This window comes from Lichenostomus cassidix, chromosome 1 (genome assembly GCF_008360975.1).
Source record: "Lichenostomus cassidix isolate B80296 chromosome 1, HeHo_3.0, whole genome shotgun sequence".
In the NCBI taxonomy this organism is placed as follows: domain Eukaryota; kingdom Metazoa; phylum Chordata; class Aves; order Passeriformes; family Meliphagidae; genus Lichenostomus; species Lichenostomus cassidix.
In genome coordinates this window covers 41,667,929-41,694,532 of record NC_139479.1, presented here as the reverse complement: position 1 = coordinate 41,694,532, position 26,604 = coordinate 41,667,929, and the positions used below count along the sequence as shown (strand labels likewise).

The 26,604-nt window shown below is 36.5% G+C and overlaps 1 protein-coding gene across 5 annotated transcripts in view; it reads left to right on the top strand.

Annotated features, from left to right (window-relative positions):
* Window positions 1–26,177, top strand: part of GPC5 (glypican 5) — a 602,821-nt gene extending 576,644 nt beyond the window's left edge. For 2 of the 5 annotated variants that reach the window (XM_085057703.1, XM_085057755.1), the window contains one exon: window positions 20,293–26,177. In XM_085057703.1, the coding sequence (XP_084913829.1) occupies window positions 20,293–20,453 (161 nt within the window). In that variant the 3' untranslated portion in view covers window positions 20,454–26,177. The remainder of the gene's footprint in view (window positions 1–20,292) is intronic. The other 3 variants (XM_085057712.1, XM_085057731.1, XM_085057739.1) reach the window with 3 other exon arrangements.
* The last annotated feature ends 427 nt before the right edge of the window (window positions 26,178–26,604 follow it).

Here is a 26,604-nt window from a genome sequence, read left to right as displayed (position 1 = left end):
AGGAGGCCAATAGGTACAACAAAGGTCTTACAGGAAGTCACCATTCTTCTCAACTGACAATAAGGAACTAAGGAGGATAGCTGACAGTGCCTGCAACAGTCCTTATTAAATGTATGTAGGCAACACAATCACTTATGTATCAACAGTTAGGAGATGAGTGCTTTTGCTATACTGCCAGACAAGTGGTTCCATGGTTGAGATGCGCAGAATATCAGAAAGGCCTTAGGAACTTGTTTATTCCCCAAGGCGATTCATCCCTTACCCTAGTTTCTCCCATGAAGTGTAGTTCTATATGCCAGGAATTTTCTACAGTTCTGTGCAAAAAGCCTCCCATTGCTGGTCTATTCATCAAGGCCTCTGTTGCAAAAGCACATGAGGATTGTGCAAATCCATCATCTGTTTGGTTCTGTCCTGAGCTCCGTTCAGAATCCATGTCCCCTCAACTCCATCACCATTCTTTCTAACCACAGCAGGCTGCTTGGAAAAAGTAAGGTGCTGCTTATGAAATACCAATACTCACTCATGAAATGGCAGAGAGTGAGTGTATAAGCACATGTACTAGAAAAAAAAGAAGAAAAAAAAAAGCAAACAACCACAAAACCACCTAGCAATGAATTGCAGTGAAACAGTGGAGCTGGAGCAGATATAAAAGCATGTAAAATTGTAAAGCATATATCATGTTCAGGTTCGAACAGATGAATCACCAAGAGGATTGCTTAAAAGCACTGTCTGGTATCTTTGTTCAGGATTTCAAGAGCTGAAAGCTCCTGTTGCTAGAGGTCTGGCAGAAAAGTACATCCTACTCTTTGGCATCAGAGTATGAGAACAGCCACACTGATTGCAAAAACTTAAAATAATTTTGAAGATTCTATTAATCTAAAATATTTTCAACTCAAACCTGCTCCACTTGTCAAGCATTTTCCTTTTTCTGAGCTATTATTGCACTTTATTCAGCCCCAGATACACTCACAAGAATGTGTTTACTTGAATTTCTTCTTATTTAGGTACTTTGCTTTACTCCTGCATATGCTGACACTTCATTTCCTCTTATTACATTGACTGGCCATCACGATCTTTCCCTACTGTCTCTATAAGTCTGAGAGATGATGAAAAAAAAAGCACATGCACTGAGCAGAAATGCTTCAAGGAGCTGTTTTCTCATTTGGATTCTTGGACAACCAGCAAAATCAACAGTAATCAGGAACATCATTGGGCAGTGGGATTCAGAGATTAGTATTGGTAAATTGTTTGAACAGTACGTAAAATATATTTAGCCTGTAGCAAATTTTTCCAATAAATTCGCAGGTACTGGGTTGGGTGCATTGTGCTGGAAATGCAGGAATTGCATGTGTCACGGAAGAGACCTGTGGACATGGGAAGCTAGAAAAGATGCACATAGTGCTGGGCTTCTTTGTAGATAAACACATCTTCCAGCTGAATTATTCCAATTTATTATTTTCACTCTGTTACACAGCCTTCTTTTGGAAATTTGTTCACCTTAGCCTGCAATGCCTGCATTTTATTCAGAAATTGCTTTAAAAACAGGGTCCTGTAGTCAAGGCTCCAAGGCAACTTTACCATTTAGGCTACCTTCATCATGTATTGTAAAGTTGCCTTCAGTGCTCAGGAGCTCTAGGCAAAACTGAGCCCGTTATCTGGGATTATTTTGAAGATCTGAAGTTCTGAACCGTTCATCTGTTCAGCTGTCTCCTTAATTTGTATGGGTTTTGTGGTGTGGATGGACTCCTGTCCCCATTACCAACCTGGCACAGACAGGAGGCAGTGCTGGGGCTGTTCATGCTCTTCCTGGGCAGCCAGCCCCCAGCAGCCTGCTCTGATTGCTGCTGTGCAGAGGACCTGATCAGTTTTCATCTGTAAGCATTTGAAAGCCTATCTCCCACAAGAAAAAGCAAACAAACAAACCAAAAAAAAAAAAACAACCCACAGACAAAGCAACTAACCAACAAGCCAAAAACCCAACCTCAAACCAAACAAAAATGTAGCATTTTTTTAAGCTGAAAAACTATGAAACTTGTATTCTTTGTATTGAACTAGTATTGAAAATGGGTTTATAGCCACATTCAGTCAGAATTGAAACAAATGGGAAAAAGTTTTGCTGAAATATATTAATTTTTCAGACAGGTATATAATTTGTTTAATGTACATGTGTACTCCCAGAAGTCAAGTTATACATGGATTTACACAATTACCTGGATTAAATATTAGAAATCCCTCTTGCCTGGAGAATTTTCCTCCAGATGCTCTGACATAATTACATTCAGTTGAAAGTATCTGTAGTTGTACTGTTGGATAAATTGGTTTATTGCCTACTTTGAAATCATTGAATATAATTCCTGTTTCTTCCTCTTTGTGAATCCTTAATTTTATATTCCTTCGTGCCAGAAACAAATTGAAATAGATGTGCTGAACACATGCATATGAAGCAGTCTGCCCAGTAATAATTGCTTCATGACAGTTTTGAATTCTTCCAGTTCTTCTCCCTTTGGGATACTTTAGTGGTTTGGATAGCATTAGTAAGAGAGAGACACAAAGTACTGTCTCGATCTAGATATTATTAGTGCAGACTTGATAAAATCTAAACATTTTTGAAACAATTGTTCTCTGAATAATTAAGTGGATTCTGAAAACCACCAAACATTACTGAGTTTTACTACACTACAGTTTTTAAAAGATCACAAAAGAATTCCAGTCTTGGAGAGAAGTCAGCTTTTGACATTGGAAATATTTCAAGAACAGAAGATACTCAGGGCCATGTTTCTTCTTAATGCACTATTTTTCAATATCGCCTATTCATAAATACTTACATAAATAGTGCATGTAAATAAAAGTTTTCTTAAAATAACTTTTCAGTTTTTCTTTACATTTCATAGAAATAATATAGTCAGGAAATTCTCTTGTTTAGTCCTCAATGCGAAACAAAATGCAAACACTCAGTCTCTAAATAAGTAAATAAACAAATACCAGCTGTTAATAATTCTTGTATATCAAATAGACATTGTTGTGCAAAAAAGAATGAATTTGGCAAGGAACTACAAAAGAGATGTAATAGGGAAAAGTTTTTTAAAAACTCTCTTGAAAAAACAAGTTTTCTGTTTCACTAAGCAAGCTTTGCTAAAACTTCAGTATTTTCATATTTTGTGCTTGGAGATAGCCAGTGTATCACTGACCTTGTAAATCCAGTCTTGCCTTCACTGGTAGATTCAAAAGTGGATATAATCCATCTTATGGTAGACATGGTGGCACATGCTTGCCTTTTCTTGTCTTTCTGTGAAAGCAGAGGGACCATGGACTAGGATTTCTGGGTTTTCAGTCTCCTGAGTGTCACACAAACATTTTGGGCAGTATGTCCCTAAATAGCTTTTATGCTTCTCTATAGGGACAATGTTGTAGGGGGTAGCCATAGTTAAACCAAGTGATGCAATATGAGCAAACTAGGTTGTGATGCTAACCTTGCACCTTCTTAATATATAACATCTTTAATATTAACCCTGATTTTATTTTTTTTTAATAAAGAAGGTGGTTGTTTCTTTCACTTTCAAAATATCTGGAAATATGCCTGGGAATTCTAAAATAATTAAATATGTATTAGCATAATGAGTCTTCTTAAGCCAAATGATCACCTCTAGTTGCATCTCAATTTGAGCCAAATGTTTCAGAAAACCTGGGCTAGAATATAAATCACAGTTACACTGGGACCACTGTATACTGGAAAAGATATTTTAAAACTAATAATAAATTACATGCCTTCTGTTATACAAGTTGAAAATGTGGTCTAGAGATGCAGATTTGGGTAGCTCTGTTTCCTTCCTTCATAATCACTCCACAGGGCAAAAAATGCTGGGCACAGCCTAGCTGTAATTTTAATACTGTTATTGAACATTTAAACCATGAACTATTTTAAGATACTCCTTTAAAAATAGACAGAAAGGTGTAGAACAGTGACACAACAGTCATGGAGGAAGGCTTCTCATATTTAATAATCTGTTTCTCAGGTTCTTATCACCAATAAAGAACCTGCAGAAATCACCTGGACTCCCAGAGGTACAATATATTTCCAGGGAAAGTATTTGCACAGAGGAACACTTTGAAAAATGTCATCTGAATACAAAGCATGGGGAAGAGACAAGGTACAGAATTTCTAGTGCCTAAGTTGTGCTTGGGGACTTGGATAGTGCTGAGTGTAGTGCTTCAGGTAAGTGTCAGCATTCAGCTAGTAAAGCCCTATTTTCAGGACTTTATCTCTCCAGAATTTAGGAATTCATTTTGATACAAAAGTGCTCCTGACAAAACAGTGTCTCATGATAAACAATATATCTTTGAAAGATGATTTTCATTTGCAAATTATAAAATTTCAACAAAATATGACAAACTGAGTAAATGTAAGAAATTTATGGTAAAAAATAGATACTCAAAATGTCTGCATTACTTTAAATTTTCAAAAAGAAAATTATTTCAAAATACTCCAATAATTAGAAACCACCTTCATGAGTCTGGACAAGTCAAGTTCACCAGTTCAGGCTATCCTGTTTGTGACTATTTATATCTGATTCTCTATAATTAGAGAGTTTTCATTTGGAGAGATAAGGTGCAAGCCTGTCTAATAAGTATTAATTCCAGTTCAAGAGGATTTCAATCTGCACATAGATTATTAAATCTACAGCTGAAAGGATTCCATTTTGATCATTTAGTCTGATTTTGAGTATAATGCAGGCCACTGAATTTTACTGTATCAAGGTATCCATACACAGCCCAGATGTGTCATATGAAAATGTGCTTAGGAATGTATAATTATTTATGTTTGTGTGTCTCCATTTTCCCCTTTACAATTCTTTTTCATGTCAGACAAAAATCGGAATGAGACCGACTAACTGTCTCTAATGTGCTATTTTGGGTGGTGCAGTTCAAGTGTATAATAAAATTCAACTTTAAGTAAAAGACAAAATAGAATGCATCTATAATACTTCATTCTTGAATTTTCACAGTACCCAATTAAATGAAAAAATCCCTTTAACTGATGGATTTTTAAAGAATACCAAGGCTGCAATTCACTAAATATAGAAGTAAAAGAATGGGCTTTTTTACACTTAGAATTAAGTCAGTCCTTACAATTAGTAAAAAAATGCCTAATTATACTTCCTTTGAATTTTTATTGATATATGGTGTAAAATATATTAGCTGTTCACTGTCCATTTATAAATCAGACCACCTGTGTGGAGAAAATCTCCTTTATTTATGCTTCCACAGCCCATATGCAGAGAAAGACACTAAAAATTGTTTGCATCTGGCGAGTTGATCACTGTGACAATAAAAGGTTTAAACAGCAAGATATCTCTGCTTTCAGTAATTTCTAGCAATTTTATTCACTGTGTGTACACCATTTGATATTTTTGAGCATTATAAATGCCACACTTTTCTTTTTTTGCACTAAAAAACGGACGACATTATTACTATATTTGTAATAATTAATGCGTCATGGAAAGCAAAAATACAACCCTGAGAATGCAGAAAACTTACACAATTTGTTTAAAATAGTCAATCTTTCAGACAGTGTTTTTCCCAGAAAAAATATTTTTAATTATATCTAATTTTTTAAGATATAATAATATTCTTAAGATTTTTTTCCACCAACCAAAAATTGTAACAGGAATGTAATTCCTGATTATGTTTTTTTTTAATTGAGATTTTTTTGGTTTATTTTGTTTGCAACAACTTTCTGCTTGATACTAGTATGTGTAAAACCTTACTTGAAAAAGCCTGCATGGTCTTGGCTTATCTCAATCCTTTATTTTTTAATAGAAAATTTAAGGTTTGAAGTAAGGAAGATGTTCCCATGGAAAAGTCTGGGATTAATCAAGCAAGAGGCTTTATATTATTTACAACACATTCATCTGTCTTTAATCTCAATGAAAGACATGTCATACTGTAAGTCAGATTTAGACTTAATAGTTTAAAGAGAAGCTTGAGGAATGCAAAGACTACAGCATGGGATGATTGGATCAAGTGGCAGGTGCACAGTTCAGTGACAACATCAGCATGCATTTGACTAAACAGGCTATTGAAAGCAGTTTTTATTATGCATAAATATGGGGAATTATGGTGGTTTTGCTCAAATAGATAGGCATCTTCTTACAGGATTGTGTTCTGTTGCCCAGTTGGTGGAATCATCAAGTCAATAGAACTCTATATTCCTGCACGGAGAGTGCCCTACCAGCTACAGGCATGTACCCCCAATGCCAGCAGGAATCCCCTGGGTCTGGCTTTATAACCACCTGCCTCTCCTCAGGCCCACAGCTGGCAATGCAGCAGGAGAGGGCTGAGATGGCTGTATGCACCAGGAGGAATGGAGGGAGACATCTGCCATGTAAGGGGCACTGCATTAACTGCTCATCCAAACTGTGTTGCCTGTGTCATATTCAGAGGTATGAGTGGAATAAGAACCTTTTGCAGTTTTAGGCAACCCCCTAGAAAGCAGATGGGGCCTCAGGGTATGCCTTGGAAGATGAGGGTGCTGAGGAAATGGCACAAATTAAGAACTAATTTCAGACAGCTGCTACTGAGGCTTAACCATGTTCCCTATTACAAGTCTTGATGGTCCTGACTGGACTCACCTGTGGTTCCCAAGCATGCCTTCTTCACCCAAGAGCCCCACGGCAGCTCATTTCTGGGCACCTACACCTTCCCTGAGCTGTCCTGTAGATACAGCAATCTCTAGTCCTGTCCTCTGAATGGCCCCAAACCGATGTTGAAGGAAGCCTCTTCTTCAGTCTGTTTCTGGCCCCATTTCCTGCTCTTTTTCCTGACTGGTATTCCCAAATGGACCTGGATCTGATTCAATACCCCAACTTGGCTTGGTATGATTGAGCAGTCCTCAGAAACTGGTTCTGTCAGCAGCCCAGGACTTCTCAGGTGCTAGAGACTGCACCCCACCAGCACAGTCATGGCTTGTGCTAGTGCCACCCTCAGTGCCCAGATAGACACAGCAGCAACCCCTGGAAGCATTAATCCCACCTTTCACCTTGCTGCAGCTCTGCTCCAAAAATCAGAGCTGTTTACTGATACCTTTCTTCACAAAGCGAGGAGACACCATCACGATCTGATGTCTGGAAGGGTGTTGCAATTTGATACCTTTCTCCCTGCTACACACATTGAGAATCTCTGCTGCTCCCTAATTCCCTGCTGACTCTGGAAACTTCTGAAGCATGACCAGAGTGTGCTTTACATGTCCTGGAACTCCTCCTGTGTGGAGGAGAAGCATAACATGATAGAATTCATCCATGAGACTAGGGAAAAAGAGGGGGCACATGAGAGGAGGGCACACCACAAGGGAAGAGATGTCATTATTACCACCTAAGCCTACATGACATTCTTAGACTTATAGTTTTATTGGCTTCTTAAAAACCTGCAGTATGCATTTTCAGTGGTTTAATTAATTTGCTTTTTCTGCTGAACTATTTTTTGGAGAATTTCCTTTGTTGTTTAACTTACATTAGCTTTTGAATGCATTCATTCATTCTGTTCCAATTCTGCCTGTTTATTCATGTAATTATTTCCATCTTTTCATGCCAAGTATATAGTTCATGTAAGTTCAGTCTTGGTCTTCTTACACTGGCTGTAGATTACGATGATACTACTTCAGTAGTCCACTTTTCTTAATGTTTCCATTGCTGCTACCTTAAGTGGTGGCAACATGTGCCAAAAGCCTTTAAATATATGTATATAATTGGTAAAATTAAAAGAAAAAAACCCAACAAAAAACCAAACAACTCATTTGGCTAAACTTCCCAAAATCAAATTATTTAGAGTGAACAAGGAATTATTTTAACACGAGTATGTAAGAGAAGATCTAGGTAATTAATTCACTTTTACTACTAAGGTGTAGGCTTTTTCCACTGTAGAGCAAATTTTTTTTTTTCCTTTAGGAGCCAGACACTCTAATTCTTTACTTTACACATATGCTAATTTTCTTCAGAGCTTCTACTTGGAGTTCCTGAACACAGAAAGATCCAATTACCCTGAGAAGATATCTTGCTTCAGGACTGTCAGTGCTGCTAGAAACAGGTGCAATTTGAACCAGGTTTTGGTTTTTCCATTCTGAACAGTTACTCAAAGCTACGCCATGACCTCTAATCTCTCCCTAAACTCACAAATCCTCAGTTTCAGACTGAAAAGCAAACTTGCGGTGGTCTATGAAGCAGTCATCTCATTATTCAGGTGCCATTTTCTGGAAGAAGACTGTTTAAAATCAAAAGCAGTTTCATGGCACAGAGAGCTATCTTGTTTTAAACTGCCTCATATGCAGGCTTTACTCCACTGGAATGATTCCCCTCCCTACTAATTCCCAAGTAATGACAGTTTTGGGACATCAACTTAAAAAATACTCTGGGTAACAAACACAGAGGTTCAGGGCTGTGAATTATTGCTCTCATGTAGTCTGGCATATATTTTTAAGCTTCTGGGTACGGGCTTCTGGCAAAACTTTCTCTGCTGCACTCTCTGGGGTCTGACTCCAATCTTCCCTCTTTTCACTCAAAGAAGAAAAAGGTGACTACGTTGTCTGCCAAGGTTACTGTTATAATCTCCCCTTCTTTTGCCACATACTGATGCTTCCCAGGAAACAGGAGTGTGGCAGAGGAGGTGGTCTTGGTATGTTGATACAGTGTATGCCCTCAGTTCCCGTGGCTCACCCATGCATGAAAAAGCATTTTTAGCATTTTGACATACCTTTTCACTGACAATTGTACAGCTCAACTTAAGTGCAAACTTATAGTGTCTTTAACTTACAGTCCACACAGAATTACTTTAAATAGAGGTCACCTTTCTGTCTTCTCTTCACTTTTCAACCCTCATCCATTATTTACTCAATTCTTTCCCTCTTGGATCAATATCTTCAGGCTAAAAACTTAAACTGTGAAAGTTCAGCTGTTTCTCATCCATCTGTATTCTTGTTCTCTTTGAAGAGATGTGTTGTGACTAAAATCCTGTTTTGAAAATATATCTAAATTATCAAATTAAACAGAAAGAGCAGATCTGTTTCTTTGTTTATATTTAGGTTAATTAAGTGAGGCAAAAGAGATGGGCATTGAGTCAGAAGAAAGGAGCAGACACAGCTTACATAATTTTAAGAAGAAACTCTTGAAGCCACACAGGTTTTCTTTTTATTTTGGTTTCCCAAATGCCCACACTACCAATCTGGAAAACAAAGAAATAGTTTTTTCCTCTGTATTTCTTTTCCTCTTTCATGTTGCCTTTAGACCTGCTATTCCATTACTCACATTGCTGCTAGCCTGGAGACTGATATCTTGCTTTTGTTAGTAACTACTTTCATCCAGTCAGTCAACCACAGCCAATCAAGTCAATGGTCAGCCTTGCTAGGCTGTGGGAGCATGGGGTGATCAGCACTTATTTTCTGTTCAGGGATGGATGCTTGGGAGACAAACAGAAGCAGCACCATTCATGTGTTGCTGAATTGGAGCTGTATATTTGTGTGAAACCTGCAGCTTGATATGAATTCTGCAAAGCCAGCTTTCCTGGGGAGAGGTAAAACTGCTGCAGAGATCAGGTTTGTTCTTTGGATCACCCAGTGGTTATCTCTGAACTTAAAGGAGATACATATTTTGATGTTTAACTATTTATGTTTAGTGACTTCAGCTCAAAGTTCTTGTACTTGTGGGATGCACTGAGACACAAGACTTCCTATGGCATTTCATAACACTAAACACACTGAGAGATGCAGATCAATATTCATCAGTAAACACCTCAGAATTTATCACTGACATTCATCTTGCCTGAAAGAAATTGAAATGCTCTGCCAGAAAGAAATCTCTCTGAAATGAAAATCAGAGAGGAAAAATTTCTGTGAAAAAATGTGCTTTTTAAAACTTCATAATCTGATTTCTTGGAAAAATAATTTCCAAGAAGACATCAGAATACAGATTTTTTTTAGTCCTATACATTTAATACATTTTCAACATAGTATATGAGCTGAAACTTGTGGAATCAAAAGTAAACCTAGGGAGGAAGAGAAAGCAGCAACTGAAAAGAATCTCTGGGTTGCATTTTTATTTATAAAGAGACAAGCGTGCTTTTGTTTACAGTGAAGGAATGGAGAAAAGGACATCTACCTTTACTGCTCCACACTTCCTTTATTATAGGTTATCTTTGATGTGGGATTGAGTCAGATATCAACAGCAGATTTTACATTTTCTCAGTCTGTTTCTCAGTGCTTTACAATGTTATGATTAGCTGACAGTTTAAGTTCTTTTCAAAATTATAACAGCATGGTCCTCCTTCCTCTTGCCAACACATACCAGATCCCACTCTGGAGTGGCTCTAAAAGTAAGCTCAAGGTGCAGTAAAACCAACTCATCAAGAAAAATCACAGATCTGATCATTCACCTTTGGGAACAGGTTCACAAGGGGGATCCTAAATGTGCCACTACATGGCAACAGGGAAATTTAATATCTCCCACCTGCAGACATGATAAGGAAATGACTGTAAGAAGTTCTCCTTTGAATAGTTTTAAATTGTAGAAATATGTCATTAAGTTTGCTTTTCAGCAAAGCTTAAGAGCTACTAAATGTATCAGTATTTTGAGGATTAAGATAATCTACAGGCTATGTTTCTTTTTACAGACAGTGGAATGACTAGAATTCTAGGTAGGCTGACCTGAAAAACTACCAAGTTACTTGAACATCTTGACAAGTGAAATTGTTTTAGTTCAGATTTATTTTCCAGAAACTAATGATTTTTATTTTCTTGCTACTTTCATTTTAGAAACAGAATCCAGACAAACAGTAGAATAATGAACTGCTACAGTGAAATTGGACCATAAATCAGGGGAATCTGAATGATTAAAAAAAATTGAAAAAATATTTCATTTTTTTAATAACCCTAACTGGTAACATCCTTTCTCAACTCAAGTTCACACATTACTTTCAGGAGTTTCAGTTCAAATTCATCTGTGCCTTCTATATGGTATTTTTGTATAAACTAGAATTGCTGATTATAAATCTCTGACAGCAAAATGAAAAAAAGAAATAATATAAAAGAATCATGGGTAAACCGTTTCAAAGGACAGTAATTTATATAGGACATCTGACTCATAGGAAGGGAACTAGAACTAATCAGATGAAAATTCAGAGAATGAAGAATTTGCTTACTTTTACAGAGTCTGATTTATGGGACTTTAGCCTTATTTTAATTTTCTATTGATTACAAAGCCTTTGCATAGGTTAATGATAAAGGTTAAAACTCCTTCAACAGTGAAACGGATTGAAAAGATGGATTTCTTCATTTAAAACAGGCATTATTGGCAATGCTGATTCCAGCACCCTAGAGCCTTGAAGTTATAATGAACATGTCTTATAATGAACATGGATTTGGAAGCTAGTGCCCAAGAAAGCAGTAGGAATAGATCTAATGAAGGTTACTGTGGTTGTCTCTACCTCAGACATAGTTATGTTTTGTCTCTGTATGGAAAATAAACCCAAGTTTTTTAGACACCTAATACTTGCTATTTTAGCAATATAGTTTTAACATATATGCTATTTATGTTAAAACTGACCTACAAGTAAAAAAAGTACTATTAGCTATTTCAACAAATAATGTTATCACTTTCCAATTCTTAAGAATGTGAAACAAATGGAAATGTTTTGGTTTGTGACACCATTTGTTTGTGTTACATTACCTCATAAAAGCTTTGTTTTCTCAATGGAAATACTGAGTTCATTAAGGTATAATGTGAAACAAATGCCACTGTCAGTTTTGAAAGAAAACTTTCAAATACTGGACTAGAGACTAAATGTCTGCTGCTCTTCTAGTTAAAATTACTTGCCAGACTTATGTTAAAATCATTGGTTACACTCTATTTCTTGTGTATACAGATTTCATAAAATATGCACAGTTAAACATGATATGTCAGATTCATTTCCTAATATATTGTTAACCATGCAGAATTTTCTTAGCAAATGCCATTAGGCAGGTTTCTTAATTGCTTTCTAACAGTAACAGTAATACTATTCCTTTGTTTGTATGTGAGATTACTTACATCTTGATACTCCCTGTACAGTTAAAATTGCTATTTGTGTTGGTTTGTGTATTATTACAATGATAGGACAGACAAAGTTAAAAAAGGAAGATTTTACATAAAATTATTTCCTCCAAATAAGTACCTCTTACATATAACAGCAAATGTCTTTATAACAGTATTTATGCAGTTGGCTTGGCTTCTAAGTGAGTATGATCTCCCTGTTCCACATCAGCTTGCGGCATAGAGCTCAGGTTCAGCTTTTTGGTACTCATACGGAGTTCTTGGGATCTGATACAGATTTCATGGGCTGCTTTTCTAAGGAGCAGCCATGAAAACTCAATGACTGCATTTCACTAAAAGAAATGTCCGGCCAAATTCAGGGGTGAGACTTATGAAGACATTGATAATTTGGTGCTAGGTTTTATATCAGAGTATAGAATCTTCCCATGATACTAGGCAACACTCCAAATTTAAATGATTTTATTGGCTGTGTCTATGTTGTCAAGTAATTTAGTTTGTGAGTTGTGTCCTGGTTTCAGCTCTTCTTACCCACATTGAATGGACATTTGGACATTCCATGGCTGATCATTAAGGGAAAAGATCTTGGTCACTCCAAAATAAACTTCAAGTTCTGTGGATAATTCATTCCAAGGACTGCTTCCAAAAGGCAACACAAACCAGACGGCTGAAGGCTCGGGTTTCTCTGCCCTACAGAGTCCCTCAAAAGCAGACTTTTTATTTTCAGAACACTTTCCCATGCCTGGATATCATATCCCAGAGCTTGTAACACGTTCCTTCAGTTTCATGTTAAAAAACACCACCTGGTGGGTGGCAGCGCAGCCCTTGTATTTATTTCGGACACTTTGAACTAAAAACAAACAAACAAATTGATGACTGGATCTCTGAGCCTGGGAGATCGCTGTGTGTGGCTTAAAAGAGATGCAAGGCATTGTACCATGTAGAGGAGATTTGTTTAGCAGTTTGTTCTAGGTATTGCTGTCCCTGAGTACAGCAGGCATAAGCCACTCAACACCACTTTGCCTGAAGGATCTCCTTCTGGGACATATATTTAACTATGTAAACGCAGCTGCAATGACGCTTTCTGTACTGTAACAGGAGACACTTTCATGAAGTACTGGCTTCTCATAAATGTTTGCACACATCAGATATTGACTATTTTCATGGCAGTATGCAGCCCTTGATCCTGCCCTTCAACACCAGATCCTGTAACCAAAATTGATTAAAGGCAGGGGTTTAGGAGTAATAGTGAAAATGTACTACTACAGGTGAAAAAATATGAACTTGATCAATATTTCACTTTGTTATTTATTTTTTTATTTTCCTACCTAGCATTTCTAAAATGTAATCCATTTGCCACAGCTACATGATTCTACATTTAGTTTTAGTTTTCAATCAAAGATATGAAGCACGATGGTAGGGGGTTGGAAAACCCCCTAGGTAGGTGGTAGGAAAACATTCCAATATAAAGCATGGTGGTAGGTAGGTTGGAAAACATTCACTGGTTACTCAGTGTTGAACTGTTATGTGGCTAAATGTAGGGTTTGTTCAAATTCAGACGAAATATCTACCTCTGAGTATTCCACTTCCTTCTTCTTCATTTGCTTATTTCTCTACATCCACTGTAATGCAAGCTGCAGTAACTAACTTTGATTCAATTGTCTAAATAGAAGTGCCAAAAGTCACTGGAGATGCTCTAAGATGCCCAAGACATCCTTAAAGGATTTTAAAAGAATCAGGCTGGTTTTAGAGAAGCAGCTGTATGACAAGTATGATACCTCTCTTCCCTACACCTAAAATGTCTGTAGGAAGCTATGTTTAACAAAATTAACTCTATAGGAAATGTAGACTCTACAGATATCAAAAACTACGTGGAATTAGTTGCACCTTGCATACCACCTCTTATTATTTTCTTAAGCTCACCACTTCAGCATCAATATAATGCTACTTTATGCTGCATTCGGGGTGGTGCTTACCCTTGGCTTAACATTCCTGTCACAAACTGAACCCTGTAAACAGCACAGCAAACAAAGGAAATTTTGCTCTGCTGAAGTATGAGCTCCTGTGTGATTTTAAAAAGAGTGTACTGATTTGGTTTTGATCAATGTAGTTGAAGGACTCTGGCCTTCATATTTAAAAGTGACTTCAAACAACTGAGAAAGTGTAAGCACATTTTTAGCTTGTTGGATTTTCTTTTGATTTTGGTTTTTCATTGCTTTTGGTTTGGTGCCTTCTTGCAAAAGGCAAAGTGGCTGTAGAAGACTTTGTGAGAATTGTGAGAATCAATCACGCTACTTTATGAAGATAATCAATTTCCCCATGCTCCAAGACACACATTAATCACTGGATACTGGGTGTTGGGGGTGCCAGTGGGTGGATTATTTTCATTTTTCACTATATTTATTTTCCTCCCACCTCGAAACATCCAGCAGCAGTCACAGGTAGACTCAAATAGTGAAGCAGAGACATTACTATTTTGGCAAAATCTGTTAATTTTTGGTACAAAGTTTTGACGAAATGAGATTGTACCCAAATTAAGATTTTAGACCTAATAGAAAGACACAAGTTGATAGGAGTAAACACCATTTTACATCATGCACTTTTGTTATCTGTGAAAGCTGTTTTCTGAGTAATTCATTGGTTTCATTGGTAGGGCAACACTTATATGTTCATATAACAATAGGTTGCATAATGAAAAAGTCTTATTTGTTCTAAATGAATAAAGTTGAATGCTCTGTTCTTTTCTCATGAATCTTGCAGCAAATGGAGCTTCACTGAAAGAAAAAATTTGAAGTATTAAGAAATTCGGCTGAGTAAGCTGATTTATAGTTCATATATGGCAAACATATGTGCAATGCTGTATAATTTATTTTTATTTAAAAGTAAAGCCTACAGATCCCCAAAGTTTTTCTGGAAAAATGCTTGAAAATTTTCAAATTTCCTTAACCTCTGTGGATAAAGTGTTAATTTCTCCTTCATTAAATGAAAATTATACAAAATAAAGCAAAGATGCATTTCTCACCAGCTTGATTCCTGACTAAATTCTCAGCAAAAATATCTAATCTATCTCTCACTATGTAGTCAAAGAATGGCAAAACAATGTAGGTTCATTCCCTCTGTACTATGTATTAATGAAATCCAGTGGGGTTTTTTGTTTGTTCACAACTAGAGCTGAATTTAAAAGTATTTAACCCTTATAGAATCACAGAATTGTTGAGGCTGGGAGGAACCTCTTCAGTCACCCATTTCAATGACACTGCTCTTTTCTGTTTCACTTAAGCCATGTAATGGAGAGGGCAAAAGTTGCACTAAATCGTAAAAACAGATTTCCTGGAAAGGGTGAATATGTGCACTGCTATATGTGTACTATAAGAAGGGCATATAGAATATGATTTCTGTTTTGGGACATCCCCTAGGTTTCCAAATATAGATACAGTCATAAAAACCCAAAAGTGGCCTCCATAAATTAGTTCTTTGCCAGGTACCATTCATAAGTATGTTTTCACACATCTTTTCTTCCCCTCATTGAGACTTCATGGCCAACATCAGATGAACTTTACATGGAAGAGCCTTTGAATGATAATAATAGAGGTAGTCCATTGTTTCTACTTTTCCTTCTAAGCACTGGATACTCATAAGTATTTTGTGACATTTGTAAGAGTTATGGCTTAAATACACTAGCAGCAGAATGATCTGACATATACACAGTATTTTTTTCTCACATATAGTTACTGTTCAGTAGAGGAATAGATATAAACATTTTTTAAAGTAGCAAGTGGAAGTTTTCACAGGAACCACTATGTATGCACTGAAATACTTCTGAGGTATTAAAGCACAGCTGTGTGATTTAGTTAACATAAACATGTTTAAAATGATATTTTAAAACATTTTCATGATATTGGGTATCTAGGAATAAACCCTGGCAAAAAAACCTCCAGTCAAAATGTTAGGAGGAGACACCCACTAGAAGTTTTAAAAGTTCCAGATGGCAAAAGATCAGACAATCAAATAAAAAGTTTTGGGAACTATTATGTCATTTCAATTTATGAAATGAAAATGTAAGGTAAGGTGTGTAAAGTAAATACTATTTTTCCCACTTTTTTCTCTTTTTTTATGGTTAAAATAAGTTAATGCTTCTTCATAACCTTTCTCATAAATCTAGGGACAGAATTTCAGCTATTTATCAGTGTTTTAATCCAATGTTCATGTTTTAAAAGACCCCGAAATTTTGTTTGCATATGATATAAATAATTTTCTTTTCTTCTAATAATGGACTTTGCCTACAACTTCAAGGTGCTGTCTGGAAAAATAATATTCCACATTTTTCCCCATCTGAAATACTGTTCCATCCTTACTTAACTTTTTCCCTCATATTTGAGGCTTGTAGACAATTCCAGTTCAATAAAAGCTGTATTATTTATTTATTTATTTATTTATTGTATATATATCATAAGAATGTTGCACTAAGAGAAATCCAGTTCTTCCTCTTCTCTAAATCTTTGTCTGCATTTGTGTTCAAGGTGATATCTACAGAAGCTTACTTGGCACCTTCAGTTTCCCTTGAAAACCTGTGTTAGTTCTGTTACCACTGAGCAACTCTCTCTCAGTGAATAGAAGATAATACAGCAAGATGGTTGAGGTTAGACTGCTCTCACACAAACCCTTTCTGGTTTGGTTTCAAAGTAGGCCATTGTCCACAGGATGTTCCATTTAAAACCTTTAAATGTATTAAAGTCCATACATGGCCCTTGGTAGGCAATTGTCTACTGCTCCAAAGTCATAGCCCATTTCTGTAATATTTTGACAACCTCAGTAGAAAACCTCCATGTCGAATGAAAATCTCCCATGCCTTTAGGTTTGACTTTTCAAATTGAGGCTAAAGGTTCTTGCTGTATGTTGGAAAGAAATTGCATTGTTGCTGTAGGTATTTTGCAGAACACAACAGGTCAGGTCTCAAAGCTGCAGTACCATTACCTCTCACAAGCTTTAAATATGTTTAGAACATGTTAAAAAGCTTTAGAAATACTTTGTAGTTGTTATACTATAAGGACGTACTGTAATATTAATCACAATGTTTGGTGAAATTCTTTTATTGATTGTTTTTTTCTAAACCAGAGCAGGACAATACTTTAAACTGCAACTATTTACAGAGTTCCAGAGCTGACGCTGGGGATATGTATGTGATAATGTCAGCTTTTCTTTACGTAGACTTATGCAAACATTATATTTGGATTTTAATTCCCAATGTATTTATCTTCTGCTCTGCTGAAGTTATAACTTTTCATCAGAAAAAAATCCCTCTGACTCTCAGCTGAGACTTCTGAATTTTACCATTTTTCCAGTCAAAATATTAGTTCTAGTATGATTTTAAATCTAAACTAGACATTTATCACAGATAATTTGAAATACTTGGGAAACTTAAATGCCTTTTCCATAACATAATTCCAACTTCAGACATGTGAGGAGACTAAAACCAAACAAGTTTGCTTTATTTTTGGTCTGTTCTGCTACAAATTTTTGGATAGCTTTCATTGCAAGTATGCTGTGAACTGTGAAAATTATATTCATTTAAAGGAAAGGATATCTTCTGTTACTGATTACAATACATGGAAGGTGGCATATATGTTTAAATCCTGATGTATAATGGACAACAGAACCTACTAATTTAAACAGAGAGCATAGCCTAGGCGTAGGAATTAAATCTATAGTTATACTTATTAGAACCCCAACAACATAGCACAGTTCTGTTCAATTAGGCTATTTTTGAAGAGTGTTCTTCATTTCAGTGATTTTTTTTTTTTTTTCACCAGATTATAGCTACACATATTTTTGAGCTTCTTATTTCAATAAAGTCAAAGTTGTGGCATAGACCTATGGGGCTGAATAGGTGAAAGGTTTGCTGTATGATTACACTACAATTATAAGTCTATTAATTTTACATCAGAGGTAATATTTAATGATTTATGGCATTTTGATTGATCATAGGAAAATATAATGGTAGATTTGAACACTTTTTATTAATGCTGTTTTCATGGGAACTTCCAAAGTCTACAGTTTTAATTTGAGTCTGGAAAGAAAATTTAAAAATTCCCATCAAAAGAAATCTCTATTTTTCCATAATATTGTAAGTTAAATTTTCACTAGAAATTACACCTGAATGTCCAGTAACTAATTAATATCTAGTCATATTGTCTTCAGATTCAAAACACTTTCAGCTGAAGCTGGTTATTTCTTCAACTGCAACATCTAAGAATATTTTTCATTTTTTATGTTAATTAGATTTTATAATTGATATCCTGCATAAAGCCACATCTTCCACTACTGTGACAGCAAACTGTATCTGTAATTACGTTGGGGAAAATCTACTTTGTTATACCTAAAGCACTTACTGGACTGCTTTGTTGTGGAAGCAAGACTTGAATTTTTCACCATCTATTGAAATTAGTCTTTTTAAATATAAGAAAACCTTGCTGAAACTCTGAAGAAATTATACAAACCCTTTTTTTTCTATTGTTCTACTTAAAAAAACTTCCCTGAAAAAAATCCCTTAGTAGCAATGATCCACTCAAAATACTTTCAATGAAGCATTGAGTGACTGCTGTTTTTGTAGTGAGGTTACTGAAGGTACATGAGGAGGAAAAGTTGTATTCCCTCCTTCTCAATATGTTGTCACTCTTCCTTCTTGTATGTTCGCTTGCATTGTACTCATACAGCTAATTTTCACAAATTCCAGGCAAGAGAACCAGATTGATAAATCCCCACAAAATAGCAGTGTACACCACTTAGTACAGCAGCAAAGACAAATTCATTCTAGAAGGTTTTTTTCAGACAGCATCCAGCAGGTATATTCAGACAACATGTTTGACTTTAGCTGACTCTTCCTTTAATGCTTCTTTTCAAGGCTGCAGGAAGGATATTTGAGTACATAGAGCACAAGTTCACAAAAAGCAGCTTTCAAGTTGCTTTTAGAGAAAAGAGTACTTCTAATGCAAGCACGAAGAAAAAGTTGTTCTTTTTAAGAATGACTATCCTCTGCAACTTCTGTTAAATCAGTTTAACAAAGAAGATAACACCATGACTAAAATATTTGTACTCCATCATAGTCCTTTTGAATAACAAAAAAAAAAAAAAAGGATTCACTAGTTTGTCCATCTTTCCTAATGATACAGAAAGGAAAGAAGCACCTAAACAATGAATACTAATGCAGAAACTCAGACTGTAAAATCAATATATCAGCTCAGTAGAGCTGAGTTTCTTTCTAATGCTGCTGTTCCAGCAGTAGAGTTTACCTTCTGAATTATATATGTATTGACCTAATTACATAAATATTGACTTTGCTTTATATGAAGCTTTTTTCAGTCTTGGTGTAATTACAATGTCAATATTTGTTGTATGTAATAACACTGAATTTAGACTTGTTAATTTTGATTGATAGTGGCATGCCACAAGTTATTATATGGGATAAGACATTTAGTCTACAAGCATGCATAGCAGATACAAGCAGCTGACAGTGCTATCAAATTTCAGTGTGGCTCCAAGACCTGTTTCCAATGTTTAACCAGGCAGAGGAATATAACAGATGATTACATCCTTGTTTCATACAACGTACTGTTTTGAGGTGGAGAAATATTTACCCTGGTAAAAAAAAACCAAAAAACGTACAAATATTCAACTGGGAACTCAGTAAAAGAGTTCCTTTTTAAAGTTAGCTTTAGAATTTTTCCTTACAATGTTGTAAAGTCAGTTTAAATTGTGCCAAAATGGAAGTTTCATTTAGTAATGACTATATTTTGCTGCATGTCTTCCATGAGTTATACATTATTTTGCAATAATATTGGGACCCAGACACAAGCAATTTCACATTAAATTATTTCCTTTTTTCTTCAAATCCAAGAAAGATGTGGGCAGTGGACTTTTAGGTACTACAGGGACTTGCAAAACTGTTCACTTCAGTCTGCAAATGTTTGTTGAGATATATTTCTACAAGAACAACTTTGTTCAGAGTTGGCAGACCTCAGAACTGCTTTCAACGATGAATAGCCATATAGTACACTGCATGTTTCTAGATGCAATTATAAAGGAGTTTGAATTTGGCAGTAACATGAGAACTGGAAACCAAACTGTGTCAGTCTGTGTACTGAGTATATTTAAATGTGTTCAAGCTATAATATGTTGCCAGTAGTGACAAGGCATGCATCATACTGTATTTTCTTATTTGTCTCAGCAGGGATGCCAGACAAGACGAACCTCAGTGACGTAAAGCAAATCCATCAGACCAATGATGGCAGCACTTTAGACACAACTGGAGCAGGATGTACAGCAATGGTCGATTATATGACATTTATGCTGATTAGTTTGGTAATACTGTTTCTCACTCTTTGGTAACTGCTTAGTTCTGGCTTGATATATGTGTCTCATTGTCATCTATTTATCTCCACTCACAAGCCTGGAATAAGGAAACTGGTGAATATAGCAATATTTATGGTGTCTTGTATAAGATCAACCACTGATCTTAGCCTGAATACTAACTAAGTTTTTAGTGTAATATTTTATCTGTGTTTTTTTAAACACCTGTATAGTCACACAAAACCATGTTTACTTTTATAATATATTATGTTTGAAATAAATTGTCTATGATAATATTTCTCTTAAAAGCAATTTTAAAAAGTTCCACCAAGTCATGGAAAGGGTCCCTGGAGATCATCAAGACCAACCCTGTTCTCAGAGTAGACTCACTTGGAGCAGGATGTCTAAGGCCAAGTTCAGTTGGTATTGGAATGTCTCCAAGGATGGTGACTCCACAGTCTCCCTGGGCTAACTGTTCTAGTGCTTGAGAGCTCCTAGCAGACATTTTATTTCTTACATTTAAATATTATTTACTGTATTTCAGTTTGCATCTCTTGCCCATTGTCCCCACTGAGTCCTGTCACTGGGCACCATGGAAAATGGTTTGGCTCCATCTTCTTTACTCCGCTTATTAGATTTTGATAAGAACCCTCTCTGCATCTTCTCTCCTCCAAGCCAAACAGACCCAGCTGTCTCAGCCACTCCGTTTATGAGATTTGTTCTCACACCTTAAAAATCTTCATGGCCCTTTGCAGGAATCCATCCACTGTGTCCATGTCTCTCCTGCCATTGTCCTTGGGAGCCCAGACCTAAGCACAGCACTGTAGCTGCATCTCACTTGTGCGGAACAGACGAGAAGGATCACCTCCTTTGACCTGCTGACATTTTTCCTAATTCAGCCCAGAAGGTGGCTGGTTGTCTTTGATGCAAGGGCAGAGTGTGGGCTCTTTTTCAGCTTGGTGCTCATTAGGACCACAAGGTCCTTCTCTGCAAAGCTGCTTTTCACCCAGCAGGCACCAAGCTGTACTGGCAATGGGGTTATTCCTCCCTAGGAGGAGGATTTGGCATTTCCCTTTCTTGAACTTTCTGAGATTCCTATCAAGCCAACTCTTCAGTCTGGCAGGGTCCCTCTGAATTCAGAATTATTTTTTATCATTCAGAAAGACTATATATTAGATACTATATATGTGTATGATAGCTGTGTTTTATCTAGGGATAACAGCAAGGTTAAGATTCAATGTTGGAGTTAGGTATCCTAACCTGTATGTCTACACACAGATATTTACATATGTGCTCTATATCTCTAAGTTGTAACTGTAGTCATTGGATTCAATTGCTAAAATACCAACGAGTGCCAGTTGTGATGCTTAGAAAAACTCACCTGATGTCCACTACTGTTCTGAATGGCCTCAGGTCTTTCTCTGGGCAAGTGACCCTTTGTCAACACAGTCAGTGAAGCCCTGTGTCTTTTTCAGCTCACATGAAGACAGACACCTAAGAAAGCAACTCAGTTGCTCAAAAACAGGTGACTGATGCTACCTAAGGTTTCTTGGAATGTCCAAGACATCCTCATGGGACTGGCATATATGATGCAGGACTTATGAGATGTTCCAGAGGCTTTCTTAAATAGGAGTGATGGGGAGTGGAATCTGGCAGCTAAGTGGGACATCCTTCTTTATCTCAAATAGACCTAGACATTCACATGTGGGTCCATGAATCACAAACCAAACCTCCATCACTATTATTGGTAGCTTAGATACCTAGTTGCAGTGGTGACACATGAATGCAAATCTGAATCACAAGAATCCCAGCTTGAGTTCTTATGCTTCATAAAATGAAGCAAGCAAAAGTGTTCCACAGTACTAATGGAACATTATATATTACTATTACAAAATTTGATTATTCTACCATGACTAATTCCCATGTCATTTTCACCAGAAATTATTTAACAATATTTGGTAGTTATTTCTCCTTTACAGTCTTTTACAAGAGAAAAAAATAGAACTCTTCCTAGACTAAAAAAGTTACTCTTATATGAGACTAATATAAAGAAACATACATAAATATGCTTATTCCCAAATGTATCTGTTAACCATTAACACACACTATTATATACAGTATAACAAATAGGTAAACAGATATGAAAGTTAGAAAAGCAAGTGAACATTCCTATGGGCAATTCCATGCCCAGATAAATATTATTAATAGATATGTGTACCAGTCTATACATTTTGCATGACCTGTTTTTTTTCCTTTGCAGATTTTATAAATCAGTCTTTCAAATTCACTTGTCTTGTTTACTCAGCATACACTTAAATTATGACACTGGTAATTCAGGGAAAGAAAATGTGATTTCATTCTTTTCCTTTGTTATGTCAACTCACACTAGCAATCAATCCAGTTCAGCAACTTTTTTTTTTAACAATGACCAGCTTCAGTCACTTCAATGAAAATGAAATAAAGCTTTGAAAAGGAGACATGGAAATGCAGAAAAAAATCCCCACTATTACTAATTACTTAGAATTTTATTTATATGCTGAAGCACATTTTTTCCATTCCTAACTTTTTTGTGTTGTTCAAGACCTTACAAAGGCAGTTAGTCAAGAAATAGTAGTTTATTCTGTAGAATCTTGGAAACACGAGCCTCTAGTCTTGTGAAAGCCTCTAGAATTTCTAGTCTGTGCTACTCCTCTTTTTTGTTTTGCTTGGCCTTTTCCCATTATCTTCAACACTGTACCTACACAGAATAATTTCTAAGATTCCTTCTCGAGCAGAAAATTAGGCAGCTCCTTCCCAGACACTTATGAGCAGCCCAGTGGCAATATGAATAAGAGTGGCAGATCTGGAGATTTCTCAGTCACTACTCAGCCATGATATCTCCTTCACCCTCCTGTTCCATCTATCTCTTGACATCACCACACACTCCACATCATTGCTCAGACTCATACATCTGCCAGACCGCATCAAGATTCTTGCATTAAATCTACCATGCTACAAAGAAATATTCCAGTTCCTTAAAGAAGTATATAAAATATATAAAAAAGTATATAAAAGGTCAGAGCAAGGAGAAGGGAGGCAAGGCTCTTTGGCAATCTGTCCTAATATTACCCACCTTGCAAGGGGGGTACCATTGCATGAAACTGGAAACATGTAGAGTGTTTTACAGCTCCACATTTGGAAGGTGGGATGAAAAAAACCAAAGAAAATTACCAATGTTGTTGTGCTAAAGCACACAATGTAAAGAGGACTAGCACTGAGCAGAAACATGCAGAATGTTTTGGAGAAATCAAGATGAGAAAAAGGAAAAAAAAAGGTAGATTTGAGATTGTGGCAATAGAGTGCAAAACTACCTTTATCCACATGAAATGGTGAGCAGTACGCAGTATGTATGGGAGTCACTCTGGGTCAATTGCCTGGGCATGCAGAAGGTTTTACTGACATCAGATCATACGGGATGCACAGGACTGCCTCTGAGCTCCCCAGATGACCTCAGAATTTACATGTAGGTCTTGTTTCCTCTGTTTCCTTTCATTTGTTTATACTTGAGCATTTTTAACAGTCTAAATCTTCTCCATATTTCCCAGAACATTTGGTGAATGAGATTTTTGCATTGCTTTGCTTTCTTTTAAATAATCTCCTCATGTATTGTAGCTGTTACTGTCTAAAGCCAGAATGCTTGACTCGAAGTGCACTGTTTCTCAGGGAGACACTCACTCAAAAGCTGATCATACTAAATTTGCAACGGATACCACTATTGGATTTGAGTTACTGGCCTGAGTACGTTTTCTTTTTTGATAGCAATCATAATGTATGAGAGCTTTGTAAGGAATAATTTCTTAGGGGACAGTCTGGTTACTTACAATAAAATTCCAATAAAAGAATAATTCTAAAAAATAAAACATTTCAGAAACTCATATTTTTATTTGGTAAAATCAAGCTATTCTTCTCCTACCCTGAGATCAAGAGAGCCCCTATATGCTGCACACACCTATTTCTTAGGGAAGTCTGCTGTGTCCCCAGGTACAGCCCTCAGGTCATTGTCCATCACTGTTTTTTCAGGAAGCCCAAGGTCAATCAAGAAAGATTGAGGTGCCACAGTGTGTCCAGAGAAATGCAAAGGAGTTGGTGAAGGGTCTGGAGTGTCTGAGGGAGCAGGGATTGTTTAGCCTAGAGGAAAGGAGGCTTGGAGGAGACCTTATCACACCACAAATACCAGAAAAGAGGTGTAGCAAGGTGGGGGTTGGCCTCTTCTCCCAGGCAACAAGCAGCAGAATGAGAGGGCACAGCCTCTACTGTGCCAGGGAAAGTTCAGGTTGGATACTAGGAAGAATTTCTTCATGGAAACCGTTGTTAAACATTGGAATGGACTGCCCAGGGAGGTAGTGGAATCACTATCCCTAGAGATATTTAAATGACATGTAGATGTGGCACTTAGGGACATGGTTTAGGAGTGGACTTCACAGTTCTGGGTTAACAGTTGGACTCCAGTATCTTACTGTTCTTCCCCAACCTAAGGATTCTATAATTTTTGACTGCCCATTTCTATTTTCTTTAGATGTACCTGTGTTTTCAAATGTACTTGTGTCTCCTGGGAAAAAGGTACTGGAGTACTTATTCTCATAACTAATGTCCTAGCAATTTAAACAAACATTTCAAGGTGACAGCTTTTCCTATGTGTAGCTGGTGAAAGAGAACAAAAGCACCTGTTTCCTTGAGAAACAAATATCATTGCTCCTTTTATGACTAATAAAAGATAATGCATAATTACAGCTATGTAAAAGGTTATCTTCGTAATTCTCTGTTTCTATGGATAGATATAATACACATATAACTTCTTTATTTCTCTGTACCTGTATGTTTATATGCTAAAAGAATATTCTTGTTCAGATTATAACAGGGTTTAGATTAACCTGTTGAAGATTTCAAATAAACCTTTTTATTTCCATGTCAACTTCTCAGGATAATTAATTAAAATATGTGGCTGAAGCTATATTTATTATTTTTAATATTCAATTTTACTGTGAAATAATTGTGTAAACTTTAATCTTATTTAGAAAATGGTGTTTTCTATGTACTCTGAGTCACAACTGATTATAATAGGAAGTAAAATAAAAGTTATTTCTAACTATATTATACTAAAAAAGCTACTGTGACTCTTGTAAAGCCCAGATTTTCTTTTTGAAAAATCTCAGCAAAATATTAATTAAGTTCTAACTCTTAATTCTTTCTTCCAGTGACACATGAATTAATTTTGCCGGACAAAATTTGTGTATCTGTCAGTTAGAGACTTTATATTTTGGTTTATTTAAGAACTTTTTAATGTGAAATACTAGAGAAAGTATACCTGATAGCCCATGAGGCTCTTTTCCAGTTCACATTGAGAAGGAAGCTCATGCTGAGCTTCTGTGGCTGGGAGAGCTCGGTCGATGCATCTCATCACCCCTCACAGTGCAGAGGGCTGTGCTAAGATCACCTGCCGTGCATACCTAATTTAGGTGTCACAACGAAGTCTCTCCAGGTTTGTCAAGCAGTCCAAATCAATTGTTACTCTCTTGAATGCAAGTCACATGGAGGTCTTTCTCTGTGGCAGTTTCTGATTTTCCTGCTTCTCTCAATGTCACTTTCTCTCCCATTTGAGCTGGTACAACAGTTTACAGGATCACACAGTGAAACTGGTCAGGGTATTTCTGACTCAAAGGATCTCCTTGATCCAGTTCACCTTGTATCTTCAAAGACAATGCCGCTGGTGCAATGGATGGTATGGCATGGTATGGTATGGTATGGTATGGTATGGCATGGCATGGCATGGCATGGCATGGCATGGCCAAAGTCCTCACGGAATTTTAGCCACACATTTATAGCAGGTGGGCACAACATTAGGGACAACAAAGCACTTGAATAACATAAAACATAACACAAAGTTGTTTTCACAACTGCATTATGTGCAAGTATAATTCACATCTCAGTATCTAAAGCAGGATATGGCCATTTAAAAAAAAAACCATAGTAAAGTTGGATTTTATTCATACACATGCCACACATGAAAGTGTATAACAGATCACTTTTGCTGATGGGCAAAAACATACTGCCCAATACATATATCAATGTGCCTTACCATGAGTCATTTCTCTTCTTTGTCCCCTGTATCTGTCTTCAGGGGATTGGTATTGTATAGAATGTGCTTTCCTGT